The sequence below is a fragment of the Bos indicus x Bos taurus genome, chromosome 5, assembly GCF_003369695.1.
Source record: "Bos indicus x Bos taurus breed Angus x Brahman F1 hybrid chromosome 5, Bos_hybrid_MaternalHap_v2.0, whole genome shotgun sequence".
NCBI classification, from domain to species: Eukaryota; Metazoa; Chordata; class Mammalia; order Artiodactyla; family Bovidae; genus Bos; species Bos indicus x Bos taurus.
The window spans coordinates 52,549,853-52,574,639 of NC_040080.1; the positions used below are offsets into that span (position 1 = coordinate 52,549,853).

The window sequence follows — 24,787 nt, forward strand, 5'->3', positions numbered from 1 at the left end:
TCCACCATTTAGAAGTTCTGGAGATGAGGGAATAGCCGAAGAATCTGAGAATGAGTGATCACACAGTGGGTGGGAAAGCAGGCAAGTGTGGGGTTCCATAGGCTACACACAGGATGTGTGTAGAGTGGGAGAGAGCTGGCAGGTGGTCTGCACGGCCGTGCACCGGGTCCTCTTCCATGTAGGAATGAGTCTTGTGATGCATTGCCTTGCTGGCAGGGGCCATATTAGCTCAGAAGAGCTCTCTCAGCCTCTGCCCCAGTTTCTCTTGGCCCCAGATCTCTGCTTCTTACTCTGTGTCTTCTTAAGGTATCCTGCAGCCGTTCCCTCTAGCTCTCGTCCCTGATCTCTCCCATTGTTCTTCTACCCCTTTACACTTCTGCTCCCTCTGCCAAATCCACACCATCAGCTCCTCTCTAAAAGATGCAAACATCTCTTGGGCACCTACTTAATTAGAACGCTTTGGCCTGCAAGTATTGGAAACACCACTTTACAGCAGCTTAAATGGAATGTGCCACCGTCAGAGATGAGATGAAATTGTAAAGAGAGGGAGAAAGATGCCAATCAGGCGTACTGAATCTCTATAACAATCTCATATTCTTTTTAAAAAGTAAACAAAAGAAGTTTTTTCTTGGAAACCTTCTCAAGAACTCCTCTCAGCCTTGCATTTCAAAATCACCTTAGAAGTTTTCCTATAAGAATTTGTTTCAGGAATTCCCTTCCTTGGCTCACCACTGCTGTGCCTTGCAGTTAGATGTGCCATATCAGGTTTCTAAAGCCTCTTATTTTATCTCAAACAGAGTTTAGAGTTGACAACATGCTGGACAGGAAAAGATACCACCCTTTTCAGATGTATGACCTCAGTAGTTAGAGTAACCGAGCACTCAGGGGAAAGTGGACCAACTTCCCTGGGAGCTGTGAATTTCATCAACACACATTGACATCTGTTACCTGGAGCCCACCTCCCCTGCCTTTGGGGTAGCCAAAATAGCTCTTCTAGAGTCCTGTGGTTAAAGAGCATCAGCTTTGAAGTCAGAAAGCCCTAATTTCAAATCCCTGTCACACCATTTATATACTAGCTGTGTGATTTTGAGCAAGTCACTCTCTCTAAGTCACAGTTTCCTCGTTTGAAAAATGGAATTAGTAATATATTCATCTAAGTTTATTCATAAGAATTAAAAAAGATAATAATGTACCTAAATGGTCAACATAGATCTGGGTGCAAATTAAGCTCTGTAAATGGTACCTATTATTATCATCTGGCCCCTGCAAGCTTCTCTCTAAATGTGCGTACTGTTTTGGTTACAAGGAATGCATTTGTAAGGATCCTTGTTTGCAAGAAATGGAACGTCATTTCAAAGCTGTTTAAGGAAAAGACAGGAATTTATTGGGTTGGCTGACTGGGATATCCAGGGAGGAGCTGGCCTCAGGAATTCAGAGCCCAGAGCCTTCTGGCCTCCCTCTCATTCTCTCCCGTGGTACTAGATGGTCTTTGGAATGGAACAGACATGTGGTCAAAGACCATGTTAGGTTGACAATGCCTCAAAAAGTTAGCTTAACACATATCATCTAAAATAGTAGGTGGATAAAAAGTACCTGAAACCAGTCTCAGAACAATCATAAATAATGTGCTTTTTGACTCAATTCTTCCCCAAGTTCATGAGGAGAAAAGGAAAAGGGCCATTGCCAATGCACTCAGAGCTCCTGGGTGTGCAGTCTGAACCCCGGGAAAATGAAAGAGGCATTGTAGCCAGTTGTTTACAGTGAATTAAAGGCTTGAATCAAATCCCCGTTGAAGCATTTCCCCAGATCACTGCCAACAAGTTCTCAAAACACTTTGGTTCATAAGGAATCCCTGGAGTACTATGATACCTTGCCTTTCCTGATTTCATCCCTTGGGGTGTCTCTGTCATGTTGCTAATTCCTAAAGGTTAATAATCTTTGTTTGCCAACTGTTACCTCTGGTCAAATATCAAGTTCAGAAGTTCCTTAGAAGGAGAAAAATTAAGAAGCATCAATTTAATTTTAAAATAAACTTTGAGTTTTCAAGACAAATTGTTATTTATGGCAAATTAGCTATTTTTCTTTCTCTTCTTCTTCTTTTTTTTTTTTTTAAGATAAATGAAATCAGTTTTCAGCTCTTGGAAAATGCCGCAAAGAAATGATTGAATATGTGACAAATTTTAATTTTAGGTTTCCAAGCTAAAATGAATTTTAAAATCTAAAATTCTAATGATTATACTTCATGTTTTTTCATCTAACTTACCCTGCTATCTTCTGCTTCTCTTAATGCCCACTGCTTCTTCTAATGAACATATAAGATATTATGATAATCATATAGATAAATGGGGAACTGGGACAACCGGGAAGCAGAGTTATAAGAGGTATATTTTGAGAGCAGAGAGTTTGTTAGCTCTCTTGAATTTTCAGAGCACAGATAAAATACTCCAGAATATTGTGCAAAGATAGAATGGATTTGGGGAAATGTTTGGTTGAAACTTTTTAATGATATATCAGCCCTTTTCCTGTCTCCTTAAGTCTGGTGGTACTTGGAAAATGTTGAATCTTTATTTGATGATATAAGTTACTTTTTAGCCATTGATTGCTATCCAGATCTACAATTCTTGTAAAACGCATAGGAGAGAATAAGAAATCTTCTTTAGAACACATGTCATCCTTTAGATTCAAACTCCTTGACAAATTAAACATTAAAGAAAAAAAAATCAATTCGAGGGAAAGGATAGTCTTCTCAACAAATGGTCCCAGAGCAACTGGACATTTATATGATTAAAAATGAACTTTCACCTATACCTCATGCCATATAAAAAAAAAAGACTCAAAATGGAAATATAAAACTATAAAACTCTCAGAAGGAAACGCAGGGGAAACTCATCATGACCTTGAGTTAGACTAGAAGTTCTCAGATATGACATTGAAAGCATGATATGAAAAAGAAAAAAACTGATGAAATGGACATCATCAATATTGAAAACTTTTGCTTTGCAAAATTTGTTATTAGAAGATTGAAAAGAAGAGCCATCTGCTGGAGGAAAGTATTTGCAAATCACATATCTAAGAAAAGACTTGTATCCAGAATATGTAAAGAACTCTCAAAACTCAAAAATAAGAAAGGGACTTTCTTGGTGGTCCAGTGGTTAGGACCCTGTACTTTCAATGCAGGGGGGTGTGAGTTCAATCCCTGGTCAGGGAACTAAGATCCCTCATGCCACAGAGTGTGGCCAAAAAAATCAAAAGGAACAAATTATGGATACATACAACAGCAAGTATGAATCCCAAATGTCTCTTGCTAAGCAAAAGAAGAGTTTCAGGGACTTCCCTGGTGGTACAGTGGATGGGAATCCATCTGTCAATGCAGGGGACACAGGTTTGATCCCTGGTCTGGGAAGATTCCGCATGCCGTGGAGCAACTAAGCCAGTACACCACAATTACTGAACCTGTGTTCTAGAGCCTGAGAGTGGCAACTACTGAGCCCTTGTGCCCTAAAGCCTTTGTTCCGCAACCAGAGAAGCCACTGCATTGAGAAGCCCACACACTGCCACTAGAGAGTAGCCCCCGATTGCCACAACTAGAAAAAAGCCCACTCAGCAGCAAAGACCCAGCACAGCCAAAAATAACTAACTAAAGAAGAGTCTCAAAAGACTGTAAAGTGTGTGATTCCATTCATATGATGTTCTGGACATGGCAAAACTATAGGGACAGAGACTAGATCAGAGGTTACCAGGGGCTAGGTGTCAGGTTGAGTTCATCTTCGAGAGGGCAATGCAGGGGAATTCCTTGGAGGTGCTGGAATTGTTCTTTATTGCATTTGCTGGGATTATCACAAGAATTTCTGCATGTGTTAAGAATCACAGAATGGTACAACTAGAAAAGTGAATTTTACTATAAGTAAAAATTTAAACATGAAAAAAAATCAACAAATCAAATTTTGAAGCTGATCTGATATGCCTTTAATCACTGACATGTCACAAGAAGGAAGTCTTTTTTTTTTTTTAAAAAGCAAGTATACTGAATTTTATTATATGTCACTGGTTGTGTTTCCCTGAGTGAAACGCTCTTTCTAATTACGGAAGTTGACAATAGGAAATTTATGGAAATCTAGGACACTACAAAGAAATGACCTTGTCAACATATTTCAAGTATCTTGGCAGAATAGTTCTTATAAGGCCAATTCTTTATTCTTTGAAGAGGTAGTTGCCTCTCCTGTTAAAAGAAATTGTTCCTGTAGTATATCTAGTTGATAGATGGCTTGGAATTTGCTATGCATTTGTCTCAAGCAAAAGAAGTAAGAAGTTATTCTGGGAGAAGATAAGGATGGTTGATGATGTGACAGCCACTCTTTGTTGTGTGTGTATGTGTGTGTGTGTGTGCGTGCGCGCGTGTGTGCATGTGTGTTTAGCTTCTCTTGTACTTAACTATTTATTTGACTGAGTAGATAATGCGTTTATGTCATTCAACATTCTATGGGTGCCAAGGCTTCTGTTTATCAGTCAGAACAGACCAGTGGGACATCAGTGTTGCCCATTTTAATTGATTGGTGTTGAGAGCCATATTGGTTATTTAGTAAGTCCTATAAGATTACCAAGTGAAAAGTCTCCTTCTGTTTGTGTCCTGGGCCCTTTTTTATTTTCTATAATGTTCAGTGGAGAGGCAGGTGTTTCAACACTGGTCTATATGAAGTTGTGAAAAGACAGATATTGTAATTACTCCCGGCAGTGTACAGCTATGAAAAACAGGCAAATCCTATCCCAGATCAGTCTCTGGCATGCCTTCAGCCTTCCTTTGAGGGCTTTCTTTTTCATTTGTGCTCCTCACCCCTGGCAGTCACCTTGAGAATCAACCTGCTCCTCTCCTACTGTTTGCCTGGGACACTTTCTCATTCTGCAGTGCACAACAGCCCACCCCCGAGTTCCTCCCCAGCCCACCCCCATTCCCTGCCACACACACACAAACACACACACACACACACACACACACACACACACACACTCTGTGAGTCTGGGGCTACAAAAAGCTACAGCACAAACCTGGCAAATCTTCCCAAAGAAGCAATTTTACTAGATGAAGTGAAACATTAAAAACGTCAGTTTTCTCTGACATCTTAACCTAGCTGTCCATTGAATCAGCCCCAGAAATTCTGTAATCTTTAACCTAAAATGTGCAGATGCTTAAAGTGTCCATAGATACATTTCATTTTCTCAGGCACTTAGATGAGAAAAAATGAATCTTTAATTTCACTAACCTCTCCTTAAAATTGAGCATTTCCTTCCCTTGTGAATATAGGCAACAAACCACAAAAATTGTGGTACCTGTGACTTCATTATCAGTATAAATCAGATGTTTTCATATTACATTACACTTGTTACAAATATCTCACATTTTTAAAAGTTCGTCACTACCTCAAGTTACAGTAAGTATTCTACCTGCTAATATTCCTTGTTATTTAATAAAGAAGTGTGTTTGTTGGTAGATCACAAATATGTTTTTTCCCCCAATATTCTGAGGGCTTGCTTTAAAATTTTATCATTGATTTTCTTTGTAATAAAATGTACCTTTTAAGCTTTTAAAGATATCCTGGGAAGAGATCTGTAGGATTCACCAAACTTCTGAGATATTTGTGTCAAAAAAGGTTAAGATTCTAGCCATCTACCATTGATTTGGCGATTCAGAGGAAATTAACTCTCCTTTCCCCGATGCAATATTCCCTCCAAACTTTATACCAGTCCTTGACGGCTTCCATTCTCCTGTCCAATACCCACAGAGCTTTATAGATCAGTTGCTTCTCTCTCCCACCCTCCATGTTCAAAATAAAGAACATGCCCTCTTCCCTTGATTCCTCTCAAATACAGCAACGTGTGTCTTTAGATTCATGAGAAAAGCAGTGTGGAGGCAGGGTGGGGATTAGAAGGTGCAGAGCATGGCAGAGGCTGCAGACTGAGTATTGAAAATTCCAGTTCTTTTAAAGTCCTGAGAGCCCATCTGTACAGGGAAAGAAGTTCTTTTTGTTGCTGTTAATTTATTTTTTAATTGAAGGATAATTGCTTTACAGAATTTTTTGTTTTCTGTCAAACCTCAACATGAATCAGCCATAGGTATACATATATCCCCTCCCTTTTGAACCTCACTCCCATCTCCCTCCCCACCCCACCCCTCTAGGTTGATACAGAGCCCCTGTTTGAGTTTCCTGAGTCATACAGCAAATTCCCATTGGCTATCTATTTTACATATGGTAATGTAACTTTTCCGTGTTACTCTTCCCATACTTCTCACCCTCTCCTCCCCTCTCCCCATGTCCATAAGTCTATTCTCTATGTCTGTTTCTTCATTGCTGCCCTGTAAATAAATTTTTCAGTACCATTTTTCTAGATTCCATATATATATATATGTATATGTGTGTTAGAATACAATATTTATCTTTCTTTTTCTGATTCACTTCACTCTGTATAACAGGTTCTAGATTCATTCATCCACCTCATCAGAACTAACTCAAATGCATTCCTGAGGCCTGGCGTGCTGTGATTCATAGGGTTGCAAAGAGTCAGACACCACTGAGCTACTGAACTGAACTGAACTGAATATTCCATTGTGTATATGTACCACAACTTCTTCATCCATTCATCCGTCAGTGGACATCTAGGTTGCTTCCATGTTCTGGCTATTGTAAATAGTGCTGCAATGAACAATGGGATACATATGTCTTTTTCAATTTTAGTTTCCTCAGGGTATATGCCTAGGAGTGGGATTGCTGGGTCATATGGTGGTTTTATTCCTGGTTTTTAAAAAATCTCCATACCGTCTTCCATAGTGGCTGTATCAGTTTACACTCCCACCAACAGTGCAAGAGCGTTCCCTTTTCTCCACACCCTCTCCAGCACTTATTGTTTGTAGATTTTTTGGTGATGGCCATTCTGACTGGTGTGAGGTGACATCTCATTGCGGTTTTGATTTGCATTTCTCTAATAATGAGCAATGTTGAGCATCTTTTCATGTGTTTGTTAGCCATCTCTGTGTCTTCTTTAGAGAAATGTCTGTTTAGGTCTTTTCCCCACTTTTTGATTGGGTTGTTTGTTTTCCTGGTATTGAGTTGTATGAGCTGCTTGTATATTTTGGAAATTAATCCTTTGTCAGTTGTTTCATTTGCTATTATTTCTTCCCATTCTGAGGGTTGTCTTTTCACCTTGCTTATAGTGTCATTTGCTGTGCAGAAGCTTTTAAGTTTAATCAGGTCCCACTTGTTTACTTTTGTTTTTATTTCCATCACTCTAGGAGGTGGGTAATAGAGGATCTTGCTTTGATTTATGTCATCGAGTGTTTTGCCTACGTTTTCCTCTAAGAGTTTTATAGTTTCTGGTCTTACATTTAGGTCTTTAGTCCATTTTGAGTTTATCTTTGTGTATGGTGTTAGGAAGTGTTCTAATTTCATTCTTTTACATGTAGCTGTCCAGTTTTCCCATCACCATTTATTGAAGAGGCTGTCTTTGCCCCATTGTGTATTCTTGCCTCCCTTGTCAAAAATAAGGTACCCATAGGTGCATGGATTTATTTCTGGGCTTTCTATCTTGTTCCATTGGTCTATATTGTTGTTTTTGTGCCAGTATCATACTGTTTTGATGACTGTAGCTTTGTAGTATAATCTGAAGTCAGGAAGGTTGATTCCTCCAGCTCCATTCTTCTTTCTCAAAACTGCTTTGGCTATTTGGGGTCTTTTGTGTTTCCATATGAATTGTAAAATTTTTTGTTCTAGTTCTGTGAAAAATGCCATTGGTAATTTGATCACATTGAATCTGTAGATTGCATTTGATAGTATAGTCATTTTCACAATATTGACTCTTCCTACCCAGGAAGATTGACTATCTCTCTGTTTATGTCATCTTTCATTTCTTTCATCAGTGTCTTATCATTTTCTGTATAAAGTTCTTTTGTCTCCTTAGGTAAGTTTATTCCTAGATATTTAATTCTTTTTGTTGCGTGGTGAATGTAATTGATTCCTTCATTTCTCTTTCTGATTTTTCATTGTTAGTGTATAGAAATGCAAGTGATTTATGTGTATTGCTTTTGTATTCTGCAACTTTGCTGAATTCACTGAGTAGCTCTAGCAATTTTCTGATACTATCTTTAGGGTTTTCTATGTACAGTATCATATCATCTGCAAACAGTGAGAGCTTTACTTCTTCTTTTCTGATCCAGATTCCTTTTATTTCTTTTTCTTCTCTGATTGCTGTAGCTAGGATTTCTAGAACTATGTTGAATAATAGTGGTGGAAGTGGATACCCTTATCTTGTTCCTGATCTTAGGAGGAATGCTTTCAGTTTTTCACCATTGAGAATAATGTTTGCTGTAGGCTTATCATATATGGCCTTTACTATGTTGAGGTAGGTTCCTTCTATGCCCATTTTTTGCAGAGTTTTCTTGAGAAATCTGTATGCATGTCAGCAAGCAACAGTTAGAACTGGACATGGAACAACAGACTGGTTCCAAATAGGAAAAGGAGTACGTCAAGGCTGTATATTGTCACCCTGCTTATTTAACTTCTATGCAGAGTACATCATGAGAAATGCTGGACTGGAAGAAACACAAGCTGGAATCAAGATTGCTGGGAGAAATATCAACAACCTCAGATATGCAGATGACACCACCCTTATGGCAGAAAGTGAAGAGGAACTAAAAAGCCTCTTGATGAAAGTGAAAGTGGAGAGTGAAAAAGTTGGCTTAAAGCTCAACATTCAGAAAATGAAGATCATGGCATCCGGTCCCATCACTTCATGGGAAATAGATGGGGAAACAGTGGAAACAGTGTCAGACTTTATTTTTTTGGGCTCCAAAATCACTGCAGATGGTGATTACAGCCATGAAATTAAAAGACGTTTACTCCTTGGAAGGAAAGTTATGAGCAACCTAGATAGCATATTCAAAAGCAGAGACATTACTTTGCCAACAAAGGTCCATCTAGTCAAGGCTATGGTTTTTCCTGTGGCCATGTATGGATGTGAGAGTTGGACTGTGAAGAAGGCTGAGTGCTGAAGAATTGATGCTTTTGAACTGTGGTGTTGGAGAAGACTCTTGAGAGTCCCTTGGACTACAAGGAGATCCAACCAGTCCATTCTGAAGGAGATCAGCCCTGGGATTTCTTTGGAAGGAAGGATGCTAAAGCTGAAACTCCAGTACTTTGGCCACCTCATGTGAAGAGTTGACTCATTGGAAAAGACTCTGATGCTGGGAGGGATCGGGGGCAGGAGGAAAAGGGGACGACAGAGGATGAGATGGCTGGATGGCATCACTGACTCGATGGACGTGAGTCTGAGTGAACTTCAGGAGTTGGTGATGGACAGGGAGGCCTGGGGTGCTGCGATTTATGGGGTCGCAAAGAGTCGGACACGACTGAGCGACTGAAGTGAACTGAATCATAAATAGGTGCTGAATTTTGTCAAAGGCCTTTTCTGCATCTATTGAGATGATCATATGGTTTTTATCTTTCAATTTGTTAATATGATGTAACACATTGATTGATTTGTGTATATTGAAGAATCCTTGCATCCCTGGAATAAACCCAACTTGATCATGGTGTATGAGCTTTTTGATGTGTTGCTGAATTCTGTTTGCTAAAATTTTGTTGAGGATTTTTGCATCTATGTTCATCAGTGATATTGGCCTGTAGTTTTCTTATTTTGTGTTGTCTTTGTCTGGTTTTAGTATCAGGGTGATGGTGGCCTCATAGAATGAGTTTGGAAGTGTTCCTCTGCAATTTTTTGAAAGAGACTTAGAAGGATAGGCATTAGCCCTTCTCTAAATGTTTGATAAAATTCTCCTGTGAAACCATCTGGTCCTGTGCTTTTGCTTTTTGGGAGATTTTTGATCACAGCTTCAATTTCAGTGCTTGTACTTGGGTTGTTCATAATTTTTATTTCTTCCTGGTTCAGTCTTGGAAGATTGAACTTATATAAGAATCTGTCCATTTCTTCCAGGTTTTCCATTTTATTGTCATATAGTTGTTCATAATAGTCTCATAATCCTTTAAATTTCTGCATTGTCTGTTGTAACCTCTTCTTTTTCATTTCTAATTTTGTTGATTTCATTCCTCTCTCTTTTGTTCTTGATGAGTCTGGCTAAGGGTTTGTCAATTTTGTTTATCTTCTCAAAGAAATAGCTTTTAGTTTTATTAATCTTTTCTATTATTTCTTTCATTTCTTTTTCATTTATTTCTGCTTGGATCTTTATGATTTTCCTTCCATTAATTTTGGGGTTTTTTTTTTTCTTCTTTTTCCAGTTGTTTTAGGTATAAAGTTAGGTTGTCTATTTGATGTTTTTCTTGTTTCTTGAGGTAGGATTGTATTGCTATACACTTCCCTCTTAGAACTGCTTTTGCTGCATCCCATAGGTTTTGAGTTGTGTTTTCATTGTCATTTGTTTCTAGAAATTTTTTGATTTCCCTTTTGATTTCTTCAGTAACCTGTTGGTTATTTAGAAATGTGTTGTTTAGTAAGTTCTAATGGGTGGTTGACAGCTCCTGTCCCAGGACCTTTCTCCACCTTATATGCTGTTCTTCTGGGGCTGTGGCCAAACCACCAGATTCCAGCTCATCATTTACTCTTAGCTTTCTTCTTCTCTTACCTCTATCCATTCATCCATGCATAGAAAACCTGGATTTCACAATGAAAAGTTTTCTTCCCAAAAAGAGCTCTTCTGACAATGAAAGGAACTATTTTTTCAGATATTTTTGTAACAGTTGACATGAATTTAAAGGTAAAGCAAGAAACTTGTTAGATATTTTCAACTCACTGTGGATGACTTTGAGTGTCTGCTTTCCTTTATCATAAGAATCTCTGTGGGAATGTTTGAAAAACATTACTTTAGGGATTTAAGGAAGACAAAGGTGGATGAAGGGGGCTACATGCACTTAAAATAAAATCCATACTCCTTTACTGACCCCCACAGTTTGTCTTCAGCCTCTTCTGGCCAGTCTTTCCCTTAGTCCGCTATGTTCCAGCTACACTGAGCCTCTTGTGATACTTAGGATCCTCAGCCCCAGGGCCTTTGCACTTGCTGTTCCCTTTGCCTGGTATGCTCTTCTGCATTCTCTCCACTGGCTCCTGCTCTTTCTCCTGATCAAATGTCATCTCCTCAAGGCTTTTCCTGATTTGTCTTCAAGATGCTTCCCTACCTCTATTCATCTTTATTCCAGCAGCTCTGTTGTTTCCTTTATGTCTAATTATTTCAGTCATAATCTACTGATAAGTATTTTGTTTGTTACATTTTAATATCTGTTTTTCCCACTGAATATAGCTTCATGATGTTAGGGACCAGGACTAGTTTGTTCATTATTGCATCCCCAGGACATAGCACAGTGCTGGACTTTTAGTAGGATCTCAGTAAATGTTTACTGAATGAATGATTGAATGGGGTGTAAAGTGTACTCCTCTAAGGATGGTTCTGTTTTCTTACTGTTTCCTAAAGATGTAGGAGCATCCTTATCAAAGGAAGGAAGTTATGATAGCAGAGGAAAAGGCATGGAATTGATAGTTTATATCAAGGAAACTTTCTTATGTGACATTTCTTTTAGTTAGTGCCATCTGACCTGCTAACCCAGGGAACTCACATGGCTGTTCTTTCTTTCTTTCTTTCTTTAGTTATTTATTTGGAGGCTAATTGCTTTACAATATTGTGGTGGTTTTTGCCATACATTGACATGAATCAGCCATGGGTGTACATGTGTCCCCCATCCTGAACCCTCCTCCCACCTCCCTCCCCATCCCATCCCTCAGGGTCATCCCAGTAAACTGGCCCGAGCGCCCTGTCTCATGCATCGAACCTGGACTGGCAATCTATTTCACATATGGTAATATACATGTTTCAATGCTATTCTCTCAAATCATCCCACCCTTGCCTTCTCCCACAAAGCCCAAAAGTCTGTTCTTTACCTCTGTGTCTCTTTTGCTGTCTCACATATAGGGTTATTGTTACCATCTTTCTAAATTCCACTATATGCATTAATATACTTATTGCTGTTTTTCTTTCTGACTTATTTCACTCTGTATAATAGGCTCCAGTTTCACTCATCTCATTGCTGCTGCTGCTGCTGCTAAGTCGCTTCAGTCGTGTCCGACTCTGTGCGACCCCAGAGACAGCAGCCCACCAGACTCCCCCGTCCCTGGGATTCTCCAGGCAAGAACACTGGAGTGGGTTGCCATTTCCTTCTCCAATGCAGGAAAGTGAACAGTGAAAGTGAAGTCGCTCAGTCTTGTCCAACTCTTCACGACCCCATGGACTGCAGCCTACCAGGCTCCTCCATCCATGGGATTTTCCAGGCAAGAGTACTGGAGTGGGGTGCCATTGCCTTCTCCGATCCACCTCATTAGAACTAGTTCAAATGCATTCTTTTTAATAGCTGAGTAATACATTGTGTATATGTACCACAGCTTCTTGAAGAAGGTAAAAGATTCCCATTGGGGGCTTTTTGCACATTTTGTACAACCAGAGAAATCAATCTGAAGAGGTGAGATCTACATTCATGAAATAGTTTCCAAAATTCTAAATTCAGAACAGTTAAGAATGATTATAAAATTTGCCATATATCAAACAGTCAAAGACATAGTCCTTAATAATTGTATTATGACTTTCGGGTTGATTATCTCTTAAACAAAATTTTATTCTTTAATCCACAGGTCACAGTTTTTATCCACGTGAACCCACATGGCTTTGTTACGAAAAAGTAAGATTACAAACTTTGGAAAGTTATGATTTAAAATAGATATTTTGGAGGACTGTTTTGATGCTGGGTCTTCTTCTGTGTCTTCTTTTATTTATTTATTTTTGAAATTTTCTTTGATTTTCATGGATAGTTTTCCAAAGGCAATTCTTAGCATTATCATAGGAGGATGATTTCTGTAGAAAGTTAAGTGTTTTGCTCAGGGGTAGATTTTTCATGAGAGTGGTCTGATGGTTCTATAAAAGTTGCAAATATGGTTTATTTTCTCATTTTAAATAAATATTCATGTTTGTGTCTAATTTGTAATTTGTCTTCTTATTCTTAAAGAGTCATCTCAAATTATTTAATCTTATGACACCATTAAAACCTGGATTTGCCTCTGATTTTATATCCATTTGTTTGTGAATCTAGTGGGAAAATAATAACCTAATTGTGTTACTGTTACCCTCAGAGTAGAGCTGCCCAATGTAGCAGATAAAAAGATGAAATATCCAGTTAGACTTGAATTTCTAATAAACTATGAATAATTTTTTAGTGTAAGTATATCCCCAATACTGAATGGGATATACTTATACTAAAAAAGGGTCAGATGGTAGAGGCATTGGGCTGCTTCCCCAAACTGGCTGTGGGATGGGAATGTTAATCAGTTGTATTGACAAACTCTAAATTTTGTCTCTTGTCTTCTGCTTCTCTGTATTTCTGTTTTAAACTGAGTATAGTACCTGCTTGTCTCTGTCTGAATCTGATAACCCAGAAAGGCAGAGAGGAGATGGTGGGTGTCAGTAAGGCAGAACAACTGAGCTTTAGGATGTAGCTCTGAAAGGCATCCATGAAGACTGTCCAACTCCTTCCTTTTCCAAATGTGAAGACAAATGCCTAGAGGCCAGAAAATAGATCAGTATGAAGCCAATAAATGAATATCTTGATGCACAAAAATAGTAAATGATAATACATAAGAGTTTCAAAGTCTTTATTGGGCCTTCATGGGCTTTGTTAACTCTCAAAACACCTCTGAAAGGTAATGATTATTATTACAATCCCCATTTAGCAGATGAGCAAACTGAGGCTCAGGGAGGTTAAGTAATCTGTACATCAGACTGCCTGGGAAGAGCCCTGTCTCTTCTTAAACTACACCTGACATCCTTGAGTATCATCAGTATCGTAGATTAACCCTTTACTCCAAATGCTGTCTGCTTAGAGAAAGGTTCTAGATCTGTACTTCTGTGTATGTCAGAAATGTCAGGGAGCACATGTGTTCACACTGGCTATTCTAAACTTAATCCACAATTTCAGTTTGACAGGTTAGACTTGAACATGTTTCTATCTTTATTTCAGTTAACCAGGTGTTGCTGTTCCTTCTGATTGTGACCCTCTGTGGGATTCTGTATAAGAAAGTTCATAAGGGGACCATGCTCAGGAATGAAGCAGGTATGATAAGTGATGCAAGCCAATCACAAAAAGATGAATACTGTGTGATTCCACTAATATGAGACAGAATAGTCAAATTCATGATGACAGAAAACACAGTGATGACTGCCAGGAGCTGAGTGGGTGGGGGAGGGAATTAGTGTTTACTGGGTATAGAGTTTCTGTTTTACAAGATGAAAAGTGTTATGGGGATGGATGATACTGATGGTTGTACAACAGTTGTGAATGTATTTAATACCATTGAACTGTACACTTGAAAATGGTTAAGATGGTAAGATTTTTTTGTAATATATTTATTTGGCTACACCAGATCTTAATTGCAACATGTGAATTTTTAGTTGAGGAATGTGGGATCAAGTTCCCTGACCAGGGATCAAACCCCCAGCCCCCTGCATTGGGCGAACAGAGTCTTAGCCACTGGACCATCAGGGAAGTCCAAGATGGTAAATTTCATGTTGCATATTTTACCACAGTAAAAATGAATATAGAAAAGAATGAAGCAGGTAAGCAGGCACGTAGTCTACCAAGAAGACATACCTAATTGGGACTTCCCTGGCCCAGTGGCCAAGACTCTGAGCTTCCAAATGCAGGGGGCCTGGGTTCAATCCCTGGTCAGGGAACTAGATCCCACATGCCACAACTAAGAGTTTGCATGCCATAACTGATGATGAGCTAAATGAGTGGGATGGGGGAGGCAGTGGAAGGGAGGTCCAAGAGGGGATACATGTATACATGTATACATATAGCTGATTTGCTTTATGGTACAGCAGAAGCTAACACTGAAAAACAGTTATACTCCAATAAATAATAATAATAAAATTTAGACTCTGCATGCCACAACTAAGACCCAGGACAGCTAAATAAAGGAATGAATGAGACGAAATACTTAAGGACACAATTTTAGTCTTTTCAATAGGTGGGTTCAGAGATTGGTCAGTTTCCCAGGACTTGTTTGTAGAAAACCCACCAAGACTAACATTTTAGTTGTGTTCTAGAGTTATTACTCCTACTCAAACTTTAACACTTATAAGAACCACCAGAGGGTGTGTTAAAACACACTCCTGGCCCCAAGTTTGTTTGTTTGTTTTTTTTTTTCCCAATCTATCTTTTTAAAATTAATTAATTTATTTTTGGCTGTGCTGGGTCTTCGCTGCTGTGCAGGCTTTTCTCTAGTTGCAGAGAGCAGGGGCTGCTTTTCGTTAAGTGCGGTGGCTTCTCTTGTTGCAGAGTGAGGGCTCTGTGCTGGCGTCAGTAGTTGTGGTTTGAGGGCTCTAGAGCACAGGCTCAATAGCTGTGGCGCATAGGCTTAGTTGTACCATGGCCTGTGGGATCTTCCTGGACCAGGGACCAAACCTACGTCTCCTGCATTGGCAGGTGGGTTCTTTATCACCCACCCACCAGGGAAACACCATTTGTCACTTTTTAATCAGCAAAAATAGCCTCATTTAGGGCTTTCCAGGTGATGCTAGTGGTAAAGAATCTGCCTGCCAATACAGGAGATGCAAGAAATCGCTGGGTCAGGAAGATCCCCTGCAGAAGGAAATGGCACCCTACTCCTGTATTCTTGCCTGGAAAATTCCGTGGGCAGAGGAGCCTGGCAGACTACAGTCCTTGGGGTTGCAAAAAGTTGGACATGAGTGACTGAACACGCAAATGGCCTCATTTAACTTAATACTAGGGGGTTAGGGCTTCAGCATCATGCATTTTAGGGATATACAATTCAGTCCACAATAGTATGGAAAGAATGACTCAGTAAATTGCTTTGAGAAAGAGAGAAGGTCATATAAGGCCAAATGTTTTTCGAACTTCAAGCTCTTTACTCCTCACATTTCATTTCCTGCCCACAGGCCAACACATTCAGCTGGCTGATCCCACTGCAAACTCCTTTCTCCATGGAAAGAAATGAGTTGCTTTTATAATAGCTGTTAAAAGAATTGTGGTCCACTGGAGAAGGGAATGGCAAACCACTTCAGTATTCTTGCCTTGAGAACCCCATGAACAGTATGAAAAGGCAAAATGATAGGATACTGAAAGAGGAACTCCCCAGGTCAGTAGGTGCCCAATATGCTACTGGAGATCAGTGGAGAAATAACTCCAGAAAGAATGAAGGGATGGAGCCAAAGCAAAAATAATACCCAGCTGTGGATGTGACTGGTGATAGAAGCAAGGTCCGATGCTGTAAAGAGCAGTATTGCATAGGAACCTGGAATGTCAGGTCCATGAATCAAGGCAAATTGGAAGTGGTCAAATAAGAGATGGCAAGAGTGAATGTCGACATTCTAGGAATCAGCGAACTAAAATAGACTGGAATGGGTGAATTTAACTCAGATGACCATTATATCTACTACTGCGGGCAGGAATCCCTCAGAAGAAATGGAGTAGCCATCATGGTCAACAAAAGAGTCCAAAATGCAGTACTTGGATGCAATCTCAAAAACGACAGAATGATCTGTGTTCGTTTTCAAGGCAAACCATTCAATATCACAGTAATCCAAGTCTATGCCCCAACCAGTAACGCTGAAGAAGCTGAAGTTGAACAGTTCTATGAGGACCTACAAGACCTTTTAGAACTAACACCCAAAAAAGATGTCCTTTTCATTATAGGGGACTGGAATGCAAAAGTAGGAAGTCAAGAAATACCTGGAGTAACAGGCAAATTTGGCCTTGGAATACGGAATGAAGCAGGGCAAAGACTAATAGAGTTTTGCCAAGAAAATGCATTGGTCATAACAAACACCCTCTTCCAACAACACAAGAGAAGACTCTACACATGGACATCACCAGATGGTCAACACTGAAATCAGATTGATTATATTCTTTGCGGCCAAAGATAGAGAAGCTCTATACAGTCAGCAAAAACAAGACCGGGAGCTGACTGTGGCTCAGATCATGAACTCCTTATTACCAAATTCAGACTGAAATTGAAGAAAGTAGGGAAAACCACTAGACCATTCAGGTATGATGTAAATCAAATCCCTTATGATTATACAGTGGAAGTGAGAAATAGATTTAAGGGCCTAGATAGAGTACCTGATGAACTATGGAATGAAGTTCATGACATTGTACAGGAGACAGGGATCAAGACCATACCCATGGAAAAGAAATGCAAAAAAGCAAAATGGCTGTCTGGGGAGGCCTTACAAATAGCTGTGAAAAGAAGAGAAGCGAAAAGCAAAGGAGAAAAGGAAAGATATAAGCATCTGAATGCAGAGTTCCAAAGAATAGCAAGAAGAGATAAGAAAGCCTTCTTCAGCGATCAATGCAAAGAAATAGAGGAAAACAACAGAATGGGAAAGCTAGGGATCTCTTCAAGAAAATCAGAGATACCAAAGGAATATTTCGTGCAAAGATGAGCTTGATAAAGGACAGAAATGGTATGGACCTAACAGAAGCAGAAGATATTAAGAAGGGGTGGCAAGAATACACAGAAGAACTGTACAAAAAAGATCTTCATGACCAAGATAATCACGATGGTGTGATCACTCACCTAGAGCCAGACATCCTGGAATGTGAAGTCAAGTGGGCCTTAGAAAGCATCACTACGAACAAAGTTAGGGGAGGTGATGGAATTCCAGTGGAGCTATTTCAAATCCTGAAAGATGATGCTGTGAAAGTGCTTCACTCAATATGCCAGCAAATTTGGAAAACTCAGCAGTGGCCACAGGACTGGAAAAGGTCAGTTTTCATTCCAATCCCAAAGAAAGGCAATGCCAAAGAATGCTCAAATTACCACACAATTGCACTCATCTCACACGCTAGTAAAGTAGTGCTTAAAATTCTCCAAGCCAGGTTTCAGCAATATGTGAACCGTGAATTTCCTGATGTTCAAGCTGGTTTTAGAAAAGGCAGAGGAACCAGAGATCAAATTGCCAACATCCACTGGATCATGGAAAAAGCAAGAGAGTTCCAGAAAAGCATCTATTTCTGCTTTATTAACTATGCCAAAGCCTTTGACTGTGTGGATCACAATGAACAGTGGAAAATTCTGAAAGAGATGGGAATACCAGACCACCTGACCTGCCTCTTGAGAAACCTGTATGTAGGTCAGGAAGCAACAGTTAGAACTGGACATGGAACAACAGACTGGTTCCAAATAGGAAAAGGAGTACGTCAAGGCTGTATATTGTCACCCTGCTTAACTTATATGCAGAGTACATCACGAGAAACGCTGGACTGGAAGAAACACAAGCTGGAATCAAGATTGCCGGGAGAAATATCAATCACCTCAGATATGCAGATGACACCACCCTTATGGCAGAAAGTGAAGAGGAACTAAAAAGCCTCTTGATGAAGGTGAAGGTGGAGAGTGAAAAAGTTGGCTTAAAGCTCAACATTCAGAAAACGAAGATCATGTCATCTGGTCCCATCACTTCATGGGAAATAGATGGGGAAACAGTGGAAACAGTGGCTGATTTTATTTTTTTGGGCTCCAAAATCACTGCAGATGATGACTGCAGCCATGAAATTAAAAGACGCTTACTCCTTGGAAGGAAAGTTATGACCAACCTAGATAGCATATTGAAAAGCAGAGACATTACTTTGCCAACAAAGGTCCATCTAGTCAAGGCTATGGTTTTTCCTGTGGTCATGTATGGATGTGAGAGTTGGACTGTGAAGAAGGCTGAGCGCCGAAGAATTGATGCTTCTGAACTGTGGTGTTGGAGAAGACTCTTGAGAGTCCCTTGGACTGCAAGGAGGTCCAACCAGTCCATTCTGAAGGAGATCAGCCCTGGGATTTCTTTGGAAGGAAGGATGCTAAAGCTGAAACTCCAGTACTTTGGCCACCTCACGTGAAGAGTTGACTCATTGGAAAAGACTCTGATGCTGGGAGGGATTGGGGGCAGGAGGAGAAGGAGACGACAGAGGATGAGATGGCTGGATGGCATCACTGACTCGATGGACGTGAGCCTGAGTGAACTTCAGGAGTTGGTGATGGACAGGGAGGCCTGGCATGCTGCGATTCATGGGGTCGCAAAGAGTCGGACACGACTGAGCGACTGAACTGAACTGAAAAGAACTGTTAGAAAGCACATATCCTGACTATTTAATTGGCCATACATTTATATGTGATAAAGTGTTTGGACCACATAAATTTATCCAGTAGCACATTTTTATCCCATTCAGTGTTAAAATTTTAAAAAGCAATCGGTGCTATGAAATACTGCCCAAAAGAACACAATGTTGGCATTGAAAGATGGATATCTGTTGTATGTTATATGAAAAAAGCAAGTTACAGAGACTATGAAAGTATGACTTCATTTTGGTTTTAAAATAATTCATCAAATTTCATGTAATATTTATACAGTGTGTAGTTTACATGCTTTGGGTGTACATTAAGAATGGTTTGAGAGAGACACACCCACCTGGCAGAAGGTCTGCCTTTGAAATGGAGGCTGAGAGGGCTGCAGAAAACGATCACCATTTACTGGATTCTCTTCTGTTTGGGCTGGAGTTTTTCGAGAAGTGCGTGTTGATTTTTTAATAGACTTTACTTTTTAGGGCAGTTTTAGGTTCACAGCAAAACTGAGCAGAAGGTACAGAGACTTCTCCCATTCCTCCTTCCACCACACATACACACACAGACAAACACATACACACACACACACATACGCACTGCCTCCCCCACTATTAACATCTTGCACCAGAGTGGCACATGTATTACATTCCATGGACTTACATTAACACATCATTATCACCAGTGTCCATAGTTAATTTCTTTCTTTCTTCTTCTTTTTTTTGGTCATACTACGAGGCATGCAAGATCTTTGTTCCCTGACCAGGCATCAAACCCCTTGCAGTGGAAGCTCTGAGTCCTAAGCACTGAACTTTTGGGGAATCCCCACCAGTGTTCACATTAGGGTTTACCCCTGGTGTTATTCATTCTACAGGTTTTGAGAAATTGATAATGACATTTATCTACTATCATAGAATATAGAATAGTTTCGCTCAACCACTTAACCAGTGGACCACCAGGGAAATCCCCACATTCTTTTTAAAGGCAAACACAATCGTTGCACATATACTGACACCAACATCTCACTGGTCAACACTTAGTCACTTAAAGCTGCAAGGGAGTCTAGAAAAATAGTGGTTGGCTATGTGCCAGCTAAATTTCCAATGTTCTGAGAGAAGGAAAGTTGGATATTGGAGAATGATGGACAGTCCCTTCCCCACTGTGTGTCTTCCCCCTGGAGTGGGAAAGACAAGCCGGACTGTGAAATTCCTTCATGTTCCAAGACTCTGCTTCTGATGTTTCCAGATGATGACTCTGAGACCCCGGAGGAGATGGAGGATGAAATTCCGGTGGTGATCTGTGCAGCAGCAGGCAGGATGGGCGCTGCCATGGCTGCCATCAACAGCATCTACAGCAACACTGATGCCAACATCTTGTTTTATGTAGTTGGGCTCCGGAACACTCTGTCCCGAATACGGTAATATGTGTACTGTAGACTCTGGAGTTTTCTACTTCCTTTTTTTTTTTTTAAATCAACTTGGTTTTGTTTTTTTTTTTTTAATGTAGTTATTTTTGTTGCTATTTTTGTAGCAATAATATAATAACTATTTTTGTAGTTATTTTGAGCCCAGGTTGCTCATGGGCTTTCTGTAGTTGCTGCGAGCAGAGGCTACTTTTTGTTGTGGTGGCTTCTCTTGTGGCTGAGCACGGGCTCCAGCTGTGCAGGCTCAGTAGTCACAGCACGTAGGCTCAGTGGTTGTGGCACACAGAGTTAGTTGCTCTGAGACATGTGGAATCTTCCCAGATCAGAGATCAAAACTGTGTCCCCTGCATTGGCAGCTGGATTCTTATCCACTGCACCACCAGGGAAGTCCCTCTACTTCCTTTTAATTGTTCTTATCTTTCCTTATATGGATTCTCTTCTTTCTTGGGTTTGATAAATGTCCTTCAAATTAATGAGAGGATAACCTGAGGTTTACCTGATGGCCTGACAAATGTGTTGCCTGGCTAAGGAAATTTCAGCAAAGCCTCATTAATCTGGTAGGGCAGTGCACTGTTCTACAGAAGCGAATTATTTAATGCACGAAGGAAACCCAATCCTTAAGCCATTTACAAGAGTCTTTTTTCTCAAAGTTTCTCTTTTCTCTGCTTTTCTTAACCTGAGAGGCTATTAATGTAATCATCTAATATGGCTCAGAACCATCATTAATTATAATTCATAAACTGCAAAGTGACTTCTTTCCTATCACACACCATACTAAACCATAAATTGGAGTTGGATTTATAAGAAATAAACAGGAGATAAAATTCTAAATGTATTACTAAATTGCAGGATAGTTGTATAATTTTGGTATGGAGAGTGACTCCCAGACCTCAGGGGGAAAAATGGACAGATTTGACTGCTAATATTAAAAAAATGTTAACTGGTGAAAAACACTGAGTGAAACTGATCACACAACTTATTAGGAAAACTGTCTTCAACATGTATTGTAGAAAAAGGATTACTATCCAAAATGTATAAAGAATTCTTACCAAAAAAACTTTAAAAGACAAGCATATACTAGAAAAATGAGCGCAGAATGCAGACAATTCACAGAACAAAAAGCTATAAATGGCCAGCAAACACGAAAAGATGTTCCATGTTACTAGTAGGGAAAAACAAATTAAAACGATGACATATAGTTGTCCACTCATCAGGATGGTAAATCTAAATAGGACAGCACCATCCTGTGCAGGAAAATAGACATGCTTATTCCTTGTTTGCACAATGCACATTTCATTAATTACTAAAGCATTTTGAGAGGACAGTATGGAAATATCTAATAGAATGGCATTGTATATGTATTTTGATTCACCATTCCATTTCAACAGCTGGGAATATGTACTACAGAAATTCTAGTACATACTACCAAAATATACATACAACAATGTTAATTTCAGCATTACATGAAATAATAAAAAAAATTGCTAAGTGCTTAAATGTCCATCAATGGAATATTTAAATGAACTATGGAATGTGATCCAGCTATTAACAAAGAAAGAAGGCATAGAAGATCCCCAAGGCATATTATTAAGTGGAAAATACAAGTTGCAGTACTCCTCATATACTGACCTACTTTATGAATGTCTTAATTCATTTGAATTGCTGTAACCAAATGCCACAGTCTGGATGGTTTGGCTTAAAAACAGGAGAACTTTACTTCTCAAGTTCTGGAGACCGAGAAGCCCAAGATCTAGGGGCCAGCCGATTCATGTCTGGTTAGGGCTCACCTCCTGGCTCATAGCAGGCTGCCTTCTTGCTGTGTTCTCACATGGAGAAGGGATAAGAGAGGTTCACCAGGGTCTTTTATAGGAGTACTAACCCCATTCATGGGGGCTCCACCCTCAAGACCTAATCACCTCCTAAAGCCACACCTCCAAATACCACCACACTTGGGATTAGGTTTCAGCATACAAATATGTGGAGGACACAGCATTCAATCTGAAGCAATGAAATGAAAAGCCCCAAACTATAAATGTGTACATGTACATGTATGTATTTCTGTAAGAAAAAAAAAAAGACCCAGAAATACCCCCCCAGCTGTAAAAAGTAATTATTTTTAAGGAGGATGAAAGAAATAGAGAGAACAGTGATGAAGAGAAGTTCAAGGTATTTTAAGTGTTGTTTCCATCATTTATAAGGAGAATGTATTCATGTTTGATTTTTATGATCAGATTTTTTTTTAACAGCACCACAGGAGGTACTAAGATATAAAACACAATTGCTCTTTATCTAAACGGTCCTTGGTTGCTGTGGGTTTTTCTGTCTCATTTCTGATTCTTCTTATCATTTATTATTTTAGATTGTTCACTTCAGTTCAGTTCAGTTCAATCGCTCAGTCATGTCCAACTCTTTGCGACCCCATGAATTGCAGCACACCAGGCCTCCCTGTCCATCACCAACTCCCAGAGTTCACTCAGACTCATGTCCATCAAGTCGGTGAAGCCATCCAGCCATCTCATTCTCTGTTGTCCCCTTCTCCTCCTGCCCCCAATCCCTCCCAGCATCAGAGTCTTTTCCAATGAGTCAACTCTTCACATGAGGTGGCCAAAGTACTGGAGTTTCAGCTTTAGCATCCTTCCTTCCAAAGAAATCCCAGGGCTGATCTCCTTCAGAATGGGCTGGTTGGATCTCCTTGCAGTCCAAGGGACTCTCAAGAGTCTTCTCCAACACCACAGTTCAAAAGCGTCAATTCTTCGGCACTCAGCTTTCTTCACAGTCCAACTCTCACATCCCTACATGACCACTGGAAAAACCATAGCCTTGACTAGATGGACCTTTGTTGGCAAAGTAATGTCTCTGCTTTTCAATATGCTATCTAGGTTGGTCATAACTTTTCCTCCAAGGAGTAAGAGTCTTTTAATTTCATGGCTGCAGTCACCATCTGCAGTGATTTTGGAGCCCCCCCAAAAAATAAAGTCAGCCACTGTTTCCACTGTTTCCCCATCTATTTCCCATGAAGTGATGGCACATTGTTAACAGCTCTTTAATTATCTGTGGGTATGAAAACCAGGCTTCCCAGGTGGCTCAGGGGGTATAGAATCACTTGCAATGCAGGAGAGATTCGACTGAAATGCTGCAATGCAGTAGGTTTGATCCCTGAGTCAGGAAGATCCCCTGGAGGAGGACATGGCAACCCATTCCAGTATTCTTGCTTGGAGAATCCCATGGATGGAGGAGCCTGGCAGGCTACAATCCATGGGGTCATTAAGAGTTGGACACAACTGAAGTGACTGAGCACAAGCATGCACACGTGAAAACCAGATAACCAAACCCCAAACCAGATCACCAAATTCTTCTTATCACTTAGTATTGCAGATTGTTCACTTAGCCTGTGGTTAACAGCTCTTTAATTATCTGTGGGTATGAATACCAGATAACCAAACCAGAAGGATGGCATGTGTAATAGGAGTGAGGGTTTGTATTTGAACCAGAGGGAGGCGCGAACTGCAGGGCTTCATGACGTTTAAGCAGGGGCTTTTTCTCAGCTCTTGGTTGTCATCTCCACCACCCCATTTTAAAATGTTTGGAAAATTCTTTTTTTTGCCATATAACACACAAACATAGAATTGTATAAACCCCACGTACAGCTTAATGATCATCTTTGTGGGATCCTTTGGTAAACACGCCCCTATAACACCAATGCTTGGCATGGCCATTCTGATGGTGTTCAGGGATATTGAATTGTGGTTTTAATTTGAGGTTCCTTGATTTCTAATAAGGTTGAGCCCTTTTTTCCCACATGTTTCCTTACCATTTCGATGTACATGTTCAAGTGTCTGGCCTATTTTTCTGTTGGTTGTCTCTTTTTTTCTTGTTTATATGATTTTTTCCTCCCTAGCTTTATTGAGATATATTTGATATTTAACATTGTATAAATGACTGCTTTTTATGTTTCAAAATTTTCAGGTCTAAATTTTGTTTGGAAGAGTGAATCCTTCTGTCGATTTTTAAAAAGAATTTTATTTATTTATTTAGTTGTGGCCTTCATTGCTTTGTGTGGACTTTTCTCTAGTTGCAGGGAGTGGAAACGACTCTTTGTTGCGGTGCATGGGCTTCTCATTGCAGTGTCTTCTCTTATTGTGGAACATGGGCTCGGCTCGCACAGGCTTCAGTAGCTGCGGCACATGGGCTCAGTAGTTGCAG

At 39.9% G+C, this 24,787-nt stretch overlaps 1 protein-coding gene across 1 annotated transcript in view; it reads left to right on the forward strand.

The window, feature by feature from the left end:
• GLT8D2 (glycosyltransferase 8 domain containing 2) overlaps positions 1–24,787 on the forward strand; it is a 42,655-nt gene that overhangs the window by 6,404 nt on the left and 11,464 nt on the right. Inside the window, exons 2-4 of the mRNA XM_027541938.1 lie at positions 12,676–12,722; positions 14,055–14,147; positions 20,407–20,578. Of these exons, the coding sequence (XP_027397739.1) occupies positions 12,704–12,722; positions 14,055–14,147; positions 20,407–20,578 (284 nt within the window). The 5' untranslated portion in view covers positions 12,676–12,703. The remainder of the gene's footprint in view (positions 1–12,675; positions 12,723–14,054; positions 14,148–20,406; positions 20,579–24,787) is intronic.